This window comes from Cupressus sempervirens, chromosome 9 (assembly GCF_028749045.1).
Source record: "Cupressus sempervirens isolate cs-2001-9-10 chromosome 9, ASM2874904v1, whole genome shotgun sequence".
Lineage (NCBI taxonomy): Eukaryota > Viridiplantae > Streptophyta > Pinopsida > Cupressales > Cupressaceae > Cupressus > Cupressus sempervirens.
In genome coordinates, this window is record NC_143126.1 from 482,940,361 (window position 1) to 482,953,572 (window position 13,212).

The 13,212-nt window shown below is 34.2% G+C and overlaps 1 protein-coding gene across 3 annotated transcripts in view; it reads left to right on the forward strand.

Moving 5' to 3' along the window:
- Positions 1-12,889, forward strand: part of ATIM (timeless family protein) — a 64,998-nt gene extending 52,109 nt beyond the window's left edge. Inside the window, exons 24-25 of one of the 3 annotated variants that reach the window (XM_089800670.1) lie at positions 10,309-11,022; positions 12,116-12,889. In XM_089800670.1, the coding sequence (XP_089656796.1) occupies positions 10,309-10,981 (673 nt within the window). In that variant the 3' untranslated portion in view covers positions 10,982-11,022; positions 12,116-12,889. Of the gene's footprint in view, positions 1-10,308; positions 11,306-12,115 lie in introns of those variants that run through there. The other 2 variants (XM_089800671.1, XM_089800669.1) reach the window with 2 other exon arrangements.
- Positions 12,890-13,212: the final 323 nt, after the last annotated feature.

A 13,212-nucleotide genomic window follows, 5' to 3' on the forward strand; every position in this document is an offset into this window, starting at 1 on the left:
CAAATCCAGAAAGATTACCAAGCTGAATTTATGAACTGTGGAAATTTCATTGTTTAAAAAAATTTGAATTTTCAAGTTGGAAAACATACATCAATTAAAATAGCTATCCATTAACAACAAATCAGAAAAGATAGTTAAAATCCCAGACACATAGGATTTGTAAACGTATAGTAGTCTTACATATAACAAAAAGGGCATGGAGCAATCATGGTTTATTGTTCACATTTTTAGTAATACTATTGCTGTATCTGAATATTCCACTCACTATAAAGTTGCCTAAAGTCCCAGGATATAATGTGACAATGTTGGCATGATTCTTGAGATCATTTTGTTCGTCAAATATGTTTATGAGTATTCTGTGATGTGGAATCAAGTAAAGCAGATGTCTGATCAAATTCAGCACAAAGGAGACAATAATCTCTACAAAAAATAAAGTGCAAATTCGATTTCTGAGGAAATATGCAGAAATATAGAGGCATAAATCTCTACAAAAAATAAAGTGCAAATTCAATTTTTGTGAGGAGGAAATATGCAGAAATATAGAGGCATAATATATGCCAAAATTACAAGATTTAAAATTAACTGTTAACACTCAATGTGAAGTACAAATTAAAAGAATATATTCTAAAAGCCATAAAAGTTTAACAAATAACAAACTTAATTCAATGAAGTCTTTGAAGTTTTGATTTTTAACTTTTACTTAAGTTGCAATGAAACTACATTAAATTAATAGAAAAATAGAATAACTCTATACTAATGTCAATAATCTTTTAGCTATGCTCATGAAGCCTCATTTTTTCCTGAATTTATTATTGAACCCTAATGTATTGAACACAAAGGAGATCGGAAGATATTGAGATAGCAAGTAACGAGAAAATCATCGGCTTGAAGTGCAATTGGACCTTCTATGGGATTAAGGTATGATGCGGTCTAAACTTTATGGACAAGAATGCCCATAGGCAAGTGGCACCATATGACAAGAAGTGAAGACCAACATGCTGCAGGAGATGCCAATTGAAGGAGCTTCATGAGTGAAGAAATGTTTGTTGGTTGTGAAAATGCCCACTGTAGAAAGGAATATGTAGCTTGCGTTGGAAAGAAATGACGTGAGATCAAGTTGTATATGCTTGACAAGGTTGCAAGGCAAGAAGGAAACAACTCCTGTGGAGTAAGCAAATCCAAAATGATGCTAGAGTGGAAGAGATTAAAAATCAAATACTACTAAAGAGGTGCCCAAACTTTGTATTATTAGTAAATTGGAAGATTCAAGTGTGGAAGTGTCCCTTAGTGCAGATGGATGCCCATGAAAAGTTGTAGATAGGAAGTCCAAGGTGGTAATATGACAAGCTTTTAAAGGAAGACAATAGAATGGACAAAAAGTGTATGGGGTGAACCTCTTATGTTGAACTATATGAGTTGTGAGAGATCAAGAATGGATAATAGGTGAGGTACTATGTTATAAATAATTGTGAGTTTTCGTTATGCAAATTAGTATTCCTTCATTGAGGCAAAGAAAATCTTAGAACAATAGTCCCATTATTTGTAAAAATGGCACCATAGATCCAAATGCAAGCAAAAAATGGCATAAAAAATTACAAGAATGGCATCGAGTGTAGGGAAGAGCCACGAAAAGAGCAGAGAATGTGCCAAGAATGATGTCATTTGCAGAGACAAAGCATGTCGTTTGCAAAGGAAACAAGGGAAAGGCACCCCTGTTAGTGAAGAATGATGCACGAGAAGGGAAAAGACTCGGCCGCAAATGAAAAGTGACCATTAAAGGAAGGATCTTTAGAAAAATCCACAAACAAGCTGACAAACACTAGAAACCTGTTGCTTAAAGAGGAAAATGGGTTATTGTTCTTCAAAAGCGACCATGAAACATGAAAATAGAGCTATAAAGCTCTGCAAAAAAGCCTAACTTGCGAATGCCTGGAAAAAAACAAATTTATTTTTCAAAAAATAAAATAAAATTTGAATGATTTATTTAGAAAAACAAAATTTGTATTGTTGCTTTGGTACCATATTACAAAAGTAATTGGTAATATATTGAATGAATGATCAAGCGGTCATTTATAGATTACAAAGAGATGAGGTTTCTATTATGATACAATTGTAGAATTAGAAACTATCTAATATTTACATTATCTACAATATTGACCATTAAATAAGGAATAATAAAGATACCAGTTTGATAAAGGCAAGGGAAACAATGAACTTCCAAAGATGAACTTTGAGTAGAGCAAATAATTGATGAAACTCCAATTTTTTTTGATATGTGAAGGCGACAACCAATGAACTACAAGTTCAATAGAGGCCATTTGTATTCTTGGAACATTTGTGGAAAATCCAAGGCAAGAAGATGCTTGAGCAAGAGACCAGTTATAAAGGTTGATGTATAAGACATGTTGCAACAAATGAAGAAAATTGTGGGAACACGAGGAAGTCAAAAAGGCTTAACAAAGCATAAAAAAGAGGTAAGGTCATTTGAAGTCTTGGAAGATCAATGGAAAGTCCAAGGCAAGAATGGAATGCATGAGCAATAGACCAGTTAGAAAGGTTGATGCCATCAATAATAAAAAAGTGGGAGTTAAGACAAAAAGGTTTAACAAACCATAAAAGAACTTTATTCGGTTATTTTGCAATACAATGCAGCACAAGGAGCAATAGGTAGCAATGATGGGGGTTTCTTTGAGTGGTGAAGGTGCCATAGAATCTTGAGATACATATTTGGATGACTACAAATTAGAATCAACATTTTAATGTGTGATAGGTGTTGTCCTACATTTTGTCACCATAAAATGTAGGTAACAGTATGAAACTTTTCCAACTTAGTTTTGCATTTGTCTGAGTTAGTTTAATATACAATTGGATAACATTGATCAACCAATCAACTCCAATTCACATAATGAATGCTTTCATTGAAGGCTTTCGTCAAGTCTTTTTCATTTTATTAAGCCTATACTTGATTTTTGAAACCTTCAACGCCCTTTTTCGCATTTTTGAGTGTGTTTGTTAGCTTTTGGTCCTTTGGTTTCGCTTAATCATTGCTTTCGGTGTTTCTTTCAATTTGGTATATCTTAGGGCTTAATCAGAGTTGGCAATCAAAAGATATGACTATTTTAGTGCCCAAAAGGTGGACTCTCCAGATGCAATTGCATAATTTCAAGTATCATGTTATATTTTAATGTTGACATTCACTTTTTGAAAAATATAAAATAAAAGCACTTTACATTATGTTTTTAAGTTACTTTATCATTTAAATTTATCACTTAAAGTAACTACAGAGCACTTCATGTTATATTTATAAGTTGAGTTGCTTTGTAAATTTTCACTTAAGTGACTATATTAACTACACAGTTTGATTTATTTTAAGTAACTTTATGTTTTATTTTAAACATTTAAGTTAGATATTACTTTTTGAAATAATATTTCCTCATAATATGTTAAGTCTATTATAGAAATGTTATTTTTGACTCAATTAAGTGATATTTCCGCAAAAATCAATTAGACATGTGCTTAATTGATCACTTAAGTTGTGCAAAACATGCCTTTCAACCCATTTGCATGTAAATATGCAAATGCCTCTAGAGACCACGTTTTTGAACTAAAAGACATTAAAAATCATTATACATTTAAATGCATGTAACTTTAAAATATGTAATGGGCCTTCTAGAGTGAGAGACTTGCATATTTGAGTCTTTTTATAATATGCAATCACCCTTGGAGAGTGCGTTTTGCTATAAAAGACTTATTTTAACAAGTTTTTAAAATATGCATTGCCCATCTTAGAATGTGTTTGGCATCTAGAGGACAAGTGCATGTTTTTGAAAATATGCCAATGCACTCCTAGAATGTGTTTTGCACGAGGAGCACAAATACATGTTTTTAAAATATGCAAACCCCTTCCTAGAGTGCGTTTTGCATCTCTTTCCATGCATTGACAAAGATAGAACCCAAATTTGAAGATTGAAGGGCAAAAAACTTCATGTTTTTCCTCTCCAAGAATACGTTTCTCACCAAAAATGCCTAGATCTGCCCAAGTAATGGCTTGAAATCTCCAAGATCAAAGTCGTTTTTGCATATTTTTGCATTCCCATGCCCTAAGCATTGATTCTCATGCAAAAAACGTTTAGTTTTGTGATGTCTTGGAGCCACGTTTTAGTTAAAAAAGGCCCAGATTTTGAGTTTTTGGATCACTTTTTTGACTAAGGATGAATTGTTTTGAGGTTTCAATCTATATCCTTGCCATCAATGAACACATTTTTGTATTCAAAGAGCAAAAATGCCTCATTCCATAGCGTTCTAAGATTATGTTTTTTAATTAAAAAATTGTCGAACATTTTTTTTTGTTTGCAAAAAATGTGTCATGTATTGAGGAAAAGAAAGCACGTTTTTGGCATTCTCATGCCAAAGCCGACCATTGGATGCTCATTTATCACCCATTACTGAATTTGGATTTGTTATTGAATCTGGATTTGGAGGAGAATTGGTCTTCAAGTCTATAAATCTTGCTATTTTGGCTCTTTGATCTTCGAGTAAGTGGACATTTTCAATCTTGCTCATTAATTCATGCTTATCTTGTTATTTTGTTGCATATTTTAGCTTGATGTTGTACAAGTGTTCAAAGATATCCCATGTAAAGTGCATTTTGCCTTTAAATATGATGAGAATTTCCATTTTCACATATTTGGATTTTCCCCAAATTCCAAATTCGAATTTTCATTTGAAAACAACTTGCTTGTTGAAATGTTTGAGTCTAAGACCAAAGTTATGTGTTTGTTTTTGTTGTTTGTTTGCTTGCTTTCTTGTTTTTCTTCTTTTGGAAGAAGTTGAAAGTTCTTTCCCAAGGTCTTAAGAGTGTTTCACTTCACTCCACCTACCACTTTTTTATGCAAGTGCATCACATCTTTCCATACGCTTCACTCCACCTTCCACTTTTTTATGCAAGTGCATCACATCTTTCCATATCTCACCAATTCATGTCAAAAGCACATTTCATCCATTTCCTTCATATGCAATTACATGTAATCTCATTCTTTATCCTCAATTACATATAATTCCATCCTTCATATGCATTCGCTTATAAATTCATTTTCTTAACCCAATTACATGTAATCCCATCCTTCAAACCTAATTAAGTGATTAATTTAAGTCATGATTGATTTACATGTAGCTGCATTCGGAGAATTCAACTTTGGTAGGTTACTCTTTAAATACCAAAGTTTCCATTTGCACACATCCAAATGCATTCCAACATTCATCCTTGAAGCATATACACAAAAGCCCATCATTGCCCACATGCAATCCATCCTCCTAAGTTTGACTTTGGCCCTTTCCATCCAAATACATATGCTTTCCGGTTCATTTCCAGCCATCATATGTGTTCCATAAGGATCTAATCCATACTTCAAACTCTCATCCCTCATGAATTCATGATTGTAACTCAAGTCCCAAAGTTTTCATGGATCCAATCTCATTGGAAGATGTTTTCATCTTCACGTTATGATGCACTTTTCAAGATATGTCAACTTCTTTAAAGAACAAAGACATCTTGTTGAAAAGATATGCTTTGATCCTCAGGAAGCAGTAATTCATTTGGTCTCCATTTTCCCAGTGACTATCTGAGAATTTGAGTTTGTGTGGGAATGCTCCAAGCACTCTGCTTCAAAAAAGAAAAAAGAAAAAAAAAGGGGAAGTTGCAAATGTTGATGGGAAAGTTGTTTTGAGTTTACATCTAGACACCATCAAGAAGGTTTTCAAAGTGTCGGAGACTCTAGAATGTGCCAATTTACAAAGGAGAATTCACGACAACTCGAATGAGGAAAAAGCTTGGTCACATCAAGTTTTCAAATGACAATGGGCAATTTATCAAAGAGAGTCAGAGGCTATCAAAAGATGTAACACCATGATTATCAAGGTAAATGTAGTGGCTGGAAATACAAGAGCTCCCGATCCTGTGATTCTCTGGGATTGCATCATCAAGTACAAAGCCTTTGCCGACAATCTATAGGATTGATTCATTTAGAATCAATAGCAGTTTCAATTCTCTTTCGTCTTCTTCCTTCTTTAGTTTTCATGTTTATAGTTGGAGAGAATGAATTGCATGAAAATATGTAATTACATGTAATTCGATTTGCATGTCCTTATGACACGTAATCCAATAATTTCTCTCGGTTAGTCCGAAAAGGTCAAAGTTGGTTGAGTTTCTCCCACTTTTTCCTTCTTTTTCTTAACTCCTTTGCTTATATAAAGGAGTGCCCCCTCATTGTAAAAATCATCTTTTGTTGTATGCAAGAAAGCTTTGCCAAACTTGTGCAAGTGTAACTTTGATTGTGTAGTACCAATTTGGGAGAAAAGTGAATAAAAGAAGCAATTGGATTCCAAGCTTTGACTGGAAGCAATTGTGATAGTGCAAATTAGAAGCTTTCACTGTAATTTGTGCATATTGTCTTTGATTGATGTTATTATTGTGTGTATAATACTAGATCATAGTGAGTTAAGAAGCAATCGGAGCCGAAGTTTTGATTGGGAATGATAGTGGTGATGCATAGACGAGAAGCTTTGACTATGGCTTGTATTGCCATCTCAATTCACAAAATTAGTTGGATTTTTCCTACTTTTGGAAGTCTTTGCACCCTAATAGTAGAGGTTCTTCTTGTAGAATTAGACAAACAAGACTTAGAGACAAAACAATACGCTTTCAATCAGCCTTTGAGTTGGTGTTGGTTTATCAGTATTACCATTTCCAGCTATTAGATAGAAGTGTAGTTTAGAGATTGATTTTGCCCATTACTTGCTCTGCAGGTAACTAGATTCTTTCCTTAAAACTAAGAGGAAAGAATATTGGTAACACCTCTGAGAATCTCTCAACTTTTTGCTTACCTTGATTTGATCTAAGGAACAGTAAGAAGGGGGAGCCTTACTTTTAATATAGGAGAGATTTGGTCTCATACGTTGTGTTTGGTCTACCTATTTTGCGATTGAATTTTAACAAAGCCATCGGTTGCAAAATATCCACCCAACAATAGGACATGTGACTCTTGATATGGATGCTACTATGGAACTAGATGAAACAAGTTTTGCATTGATTCCTAGAAGAAGAGGCTATTCTACATTGAGTGGTAAATTGCTGGTGTGATTAGAAAATCCAATGAGATATTCTTGATTATCTTGTTGCAATATACAGTTGAATCTTGTTTGTTGAGCTTCCCATCATATAAATAGGGGATATTGTGCAACAAATATAATAATCTATCCTAGGCACATCACCATTGACTTTGTCAACAAACTTGGTGCTAAAAGCAAAAGATAGCTCACGTGTTCATGATCGGTGAAGATGAAAACTTATCCTTCCATCCAAGTGCATATAGATGAACATCATTGGTACTAATAGGGAATATTGAGTGAGAAGTCATTACAATCTATCCTAGGCACATGAAAATTGATTTTATCAATAAGCTAAGGACCAATGGCCAACATAGTGCATGTGTGTATAATTAATTAAGATGAATTTTCATCCTTCCATGCAAGTACATATGGATGAGTATGTGGGTGCATTGACAATGTAATGATAAGAGACCTTCAAACCAAGTTCTTCAATGAGCTTTGCCAATGATACAATTTATTGAAAAGATGCGTGTTATGTGGACGCTATTTAGTTTACTTTTGAACTCAACATAAATTATATCACATCTAGAAGTCTTAATTGGAATGGTTGTTTTCTGATCAAAGGATTGTACAGTTAATGTCCTATTCTTTGACTTAAAACATTCAGACTTGTCATGAACCCCCTTTTGTACGGTAATTATGAAAATTGTATATCTCTTGGCAATAGAGGGAGAAGATGGTTTGGATCTGTGAGCTAAAATGAAGGTCAAGTAGCATTGGAATGGGCAACAAATTTTATTTTTGCTATCTGCACTTGATTGAATGCAACATCAAGTGTTGCAAGGGGTATATATTTCAACTTGCAAAGTAAGTCTTCCTATAATCCAGCCTTGAAAGTAAGAATCAGAAGAGTTGGATATGGTAGCGAGAGTAATATCCTTGGTTGCATTGGTACATTTGACCACGTATGGGCATATGTGACTTTCTTTTCACGTACAAAGCCGTTTTAAATGCAGATATTTTTCATAGCTGAAACTTGGAAGGATATAATGTGTCCATCAAGGTTGTGGTTGATCCAACATCTCAATAAGACCTAGTTGTACTCAGACAAAGTCACCATGTCGAGAACTCAACTATGAAGGACTTAAAGGCGTTGATTTTTACCATAAGTTTTGGTTCTCCTTCCATTTGGTTGTTGAAGATAGGGCCTCTAAAATTGTAAACCTCAAAATAGAGATGTCATTGCCCTTATTGGTCAATATGCAGACACCACCAGTGAATTTAATAACTTTCTTAATTAGATTGGTAGCCATGTTGTGGGTCAGAGACATTTGCAGACATATTTCACCTTCCAATAACAAAAATGAGCAAAAACAAGTCTTTTATCTACAAAATAAACTGTACTGATGCTAGGTCTTAACTTTGCTCTCAAAGTTTGGCACTTCAAAAAAACTTCAAGTGAAAAATGTGTTTGTATTAGTGAGAAGTGCTAAAAAATGTTATAAAATGGGGATTGGATAGGGATTAGAAGTGCTAAAAAATGGGGATTGGATAGGGATTTTGAGAGAAAACTGAAAATGTTTTGAACAAGAAGAAAAATCACTGGAAAATGGAGCACCACTATGTTGGTATTGAAATAACAAGGAAATCATAAAAGAATGCACCTCTTTGTAACTCTGGATGAGGGAGAATATGTTGTTACAAATGAGCTCTGAAATTGTGATGTGCAATAGTGAGGGCTACTCTTGGGGAAACTTCTCCAAGGAATATCCTTTGGAATATTTTGGGCTTAGGATTTATTGGCAGGCTTCAATCAAACTAGTGCACTCGTTGCAAATGGACACCTTTTACAAAGGATATGTTGGCAACAAAGATTTTGGCATATTGAATGCAACAAATGACAAGAACAGATGATTCATTGTGCAAGGGTCTCAAATGGGACAATGTAAACATGCTCAAGCTTTGAAATGCTTTCCAAGCTATTTGGAACAAATTTGGAAGCGCTTGCGCATGCCTTACTAGCTGTGTAAAATTGTATAGATTGCAGTCATACGGGCTTGTCGGTCTACATAAATATTTAACTTTTCATATGAACATATTTATATATATCTCATTACCTTTAGTGAATTGCCCAACAAATAACCAATTTGTCACAGTGAAATCAAGAACAGTAGTCAAATTTGGGGCGGGGGCCCTAGCTCGGTTGGCTAAATCTTTCCTGTTGCAGGGGGTTGGTCACGGGTTCTAGTCTCCCCCGTCCCCGTGGTACCGGTGGGCGTGTCGCACCAGCGCTACCGGTCACGTTAAAAAGTTTACCCGGCGCATTAAAAGAGTTAAAAAAAAAAAAAAAAAGAACAGTAGTCAAAAGGTTTAATGTCTAAGTTACCAAACAAAATGTCGCAACGATGATGCCCAAACCAGTTTTGACTTTGCTTAGGAACACTATTAGATATTAAATCTCAAAAAAATCTTCAAGGCTTATCACCTTACAAAGCTTTGATAACCCATTTACTATCTTGTTAATCCTATCCGTCAAACTTCTAGGCCAGATACATTGATCCTAGGAGACCTGACGTTTTCTAGTTTCTCTACTATCAGACCAAAGGAAGCTCCAACAAGTTTATTAAGCTAGTTACTCTTTTAGAGGAAGCTACTAATCAACAGGAAGAGATCAGTGCATGGGAAAAATCAAATTTTATTTTTTTACATCACTTGAAATGTCCAGCCAAAGCCAAAGAATAAAGCAGATGTCATTTTGGCCAGTGCCTAAGGGGCAACTTATATGCACCCCTATGCAGTGTTAAATAGTCTTAAGTCTATTATAGTATCATTGCAAAAAGGTGCATGTAAGTTGCACTGTAGACGGTTCCGTCATTTTGTCCCTATATCTTTGTGTTGGCTGCTGAGTATATTCACTTTTTGTGAATAAATTTCTCTTGTACTGCTGTTAAGGTGTTGAGATTATCTTTGGGGGACACAATTATTGATTTGCACTTTGCTGATGGCACTTCTATTTTTGTTGAGATTAACGAGGCAGTAATTTGGGTAATAGACTTTGCATTTACTACCAAGCTTTCAGTTCTAAAAATTAACGAAGTTTAAAACCCACAAATTAATCATATAGACTCTAGAGTGCTTCAACATTTCAATTTTATATAAGAGCTACAAGTTCTAATAAATCTAACTAATGTTTAAATGCAGGGGCAAGTTAAAAAAGCGTCTGACCACTGAAATTGGTGAAGCTGACCAGTCTCCACTGAACTTATCTGACAATTCAAATGAAAACATATCAAATGGCAAGAATACTGGTTCTCTTGCCTATGTGGGAGCTGGGAGAGAAATGCTGGAAGATTCAAATTCATTTGAAGATGACATAGTAGAAAATACTTTTGAAGAAAATCTACATTCACTTGCAAATAAAGAGGCTGGTATGGAAATTCTGGAAGATACAATTTTGTTAGAAGATGATTTGCAAGAAGATAATTTGAAAGATAATGATGATGATTTATTTCTGAATGAAGAGGCTGCAACAATGAAAACACTGAGAGATACAAAATTGTTAAATGATATGGAAGAAGAGAGCTTAGAGGAAAAAGTAACATTGCACAAGGATAATGCTTTTCTTGTTGATGAAGAGGCTCATATGGAAATGCTGGAAGATACAATTTTGTTAGAAGATGATTTGGAAGAAGATAATTTGAAAGAAAATTTATTTCAAGGTAAGGAAGAAAATAGCTTGGAAGAGAAACTATCATTGCACAAGGATGATGGTTTTCTTGTTGATGAAGAAGCTGATCTGGAAATGCTCAAAGATGTAGATTTATCAAGGCGGGGGAGGAGGAGGCTGAACATGGTCATTGAAGATGATGATTAGAAAGAAGACATGATATCAACAAACTCTGTTTGCAGTGATGTGTAAGATATTGCTGCTGGTTTCTCATTTTGTATGAAATAGCAGTTTGTTGGCCACTATGATCTGTAAATACTGGCCATTAATTAATATCAAGATTATAATCTTAGGCAGAGTATGATATTTTGTACAGAGCTGCATAGTTTGTGATGTCCGTTTGGATTTCTCTTTATCGTGGCATCTCTATGTTATTTGATATTTCCTGAGGCAAGTTTTGTAAGTTGAGTTGTATTCTAATCCTTATTAGTTGAATTATCTGATTCTTAGAGGTGTTTTTACTCTTTTTAATTACTTTATGTTGTCTTATTGCCTGCATTTCTCTCTTTATCATAGTTCACTTTCAGTCTCAGATCTTGAGCAAAGCAGGACATTCCGGATATGAATTAATTTAGATTTATATTTTTCATCCCTTTAAATCTGAAAGAGCTTAAGCAGTTTTTTAAAATCTGGTTTTATCATGAAAAGATAATCAAAGTTTTCAAGGGCGAGGTTCCAAGTTTTTCAACTAGGTTTTCATTTTATCTTATTAGTACAAACACAAATTTAGACAATCATCAATCCTAGAATATTACGACTTTTAATATTGGAGAAAATTTTACGCGAGACTCGAATTTAATATTTCTAGAGTAATTTTTATTTGTTTGAATTGGTCGAAGTAGAACTAAGATAATAGTGTAAGACTTTTTCTCTTGATATTGAAAACATAAGCAATTAAAAACAATTTTCTGCTTAATGTTGACACCAATTTTTGTGACATCTAATGTGCAAACCTTTAATAATCTATATTAACATAGTAAATAGTTTAATGAACATTACAAAATGATATTATGATGAAAATCTAGTTTTTTTGTGTTTGGCAATTTCATGCTTATCTGGGAAATTGGTTTAAGGTGCTAACGATTATTAAGCAAGCTAGCAATCATTTTTGATTGCAACATCTATGGCTCAACCTGGGTTTAGAGGAATTGATTTGTAATTTTTGAATCAGTTGAATTAAGAGGCTTTGTAGATGGCAAGTTAAAAAGTGGGCTAAATTTGATTGTTGAGGATTACTGATATTTTTTATTGCAAGATATAAGTCTGATTTTAGATTTACAGGGATAACTAATTGTCTATTAAGGGCAAAATGGAGGAGCTGGTTGAATCAGAGTACTGTAACGTTGAAGGCTAGGGCATTTTGAGGAAAGAAACATGATTATTACAGATTGGTTGAAGACAAGGCAGGAAAGATCAAACTTTTGTATCAGAGGAGAGGTCTGCATTAGTTTGATGAGGCTCAAAAAAAGGATCTGTACATTGGCAAGGAATCGAGCATTTTTGGAAGGAAATATTTTAAGGGCAAGAAACATCTATGGGGGGTGCCTTTTCTCAGAATCATGGCAGTGGAAATTAAATGAACAACAGGGAAAGGAGTCAAGATGATGGGATTTGAGTGAGAAGGAAAATAGATTTGGCAAAGAAAGTCAGGAATCTTTTCCCAACATCCAGAGCAGGGGTCTTGATAAATCTGCCTCTTTCAAGGAAGCTTTGGACTCCTTAACAATGGGGGATTTCAAAAAAATGGAATCGGATATTACATTTAGAGTATAGGAATGTAGAGTCTGGAAAAAAAATATTCAGGTGGATAAGTTGCTTTACAAAAAAAGGGACGAGTCAGATTATGAACAATCACGTTCACCTTTGATCAACCTTCTCTAATTATCCTAATGTGTCCTCTCATTGTTCCTTTCGGGTGAGTAATAAGACATGATTAGCTTCATTGTTTCTATGAGCCTTTTTGACCCACCTCTTTCTAATATTCCTTCAGATTTGTATTAATAAAAGAAACATCTCATTATGAAATGCAAATATGTTACATCAGAACATTATATATATACTTGCAATAATGGATTCTTTAATTTATCATAAGAATATACAAGGCTCACACTAGTTGTGGGATGAGTCTCAAAACAAACTTATTGACAAAGTAAAATATGTATATAAAGACAAGGAGTAAACAAAAAAGAGGGACATGTCATTGCCTATTGAATGACAAATCCGCACATTTGTGATCAAAATGCATCTTCATGTCATCTTCATGTCATCCTCATCTTCAAAGTGCATGCCATGTTCATTTACTCACAAGAAGTGTTAAATTTTTAAGACATTGAGGTCTCACTTTTATGTTTACAAATCAATAGTAATGCACAATTACT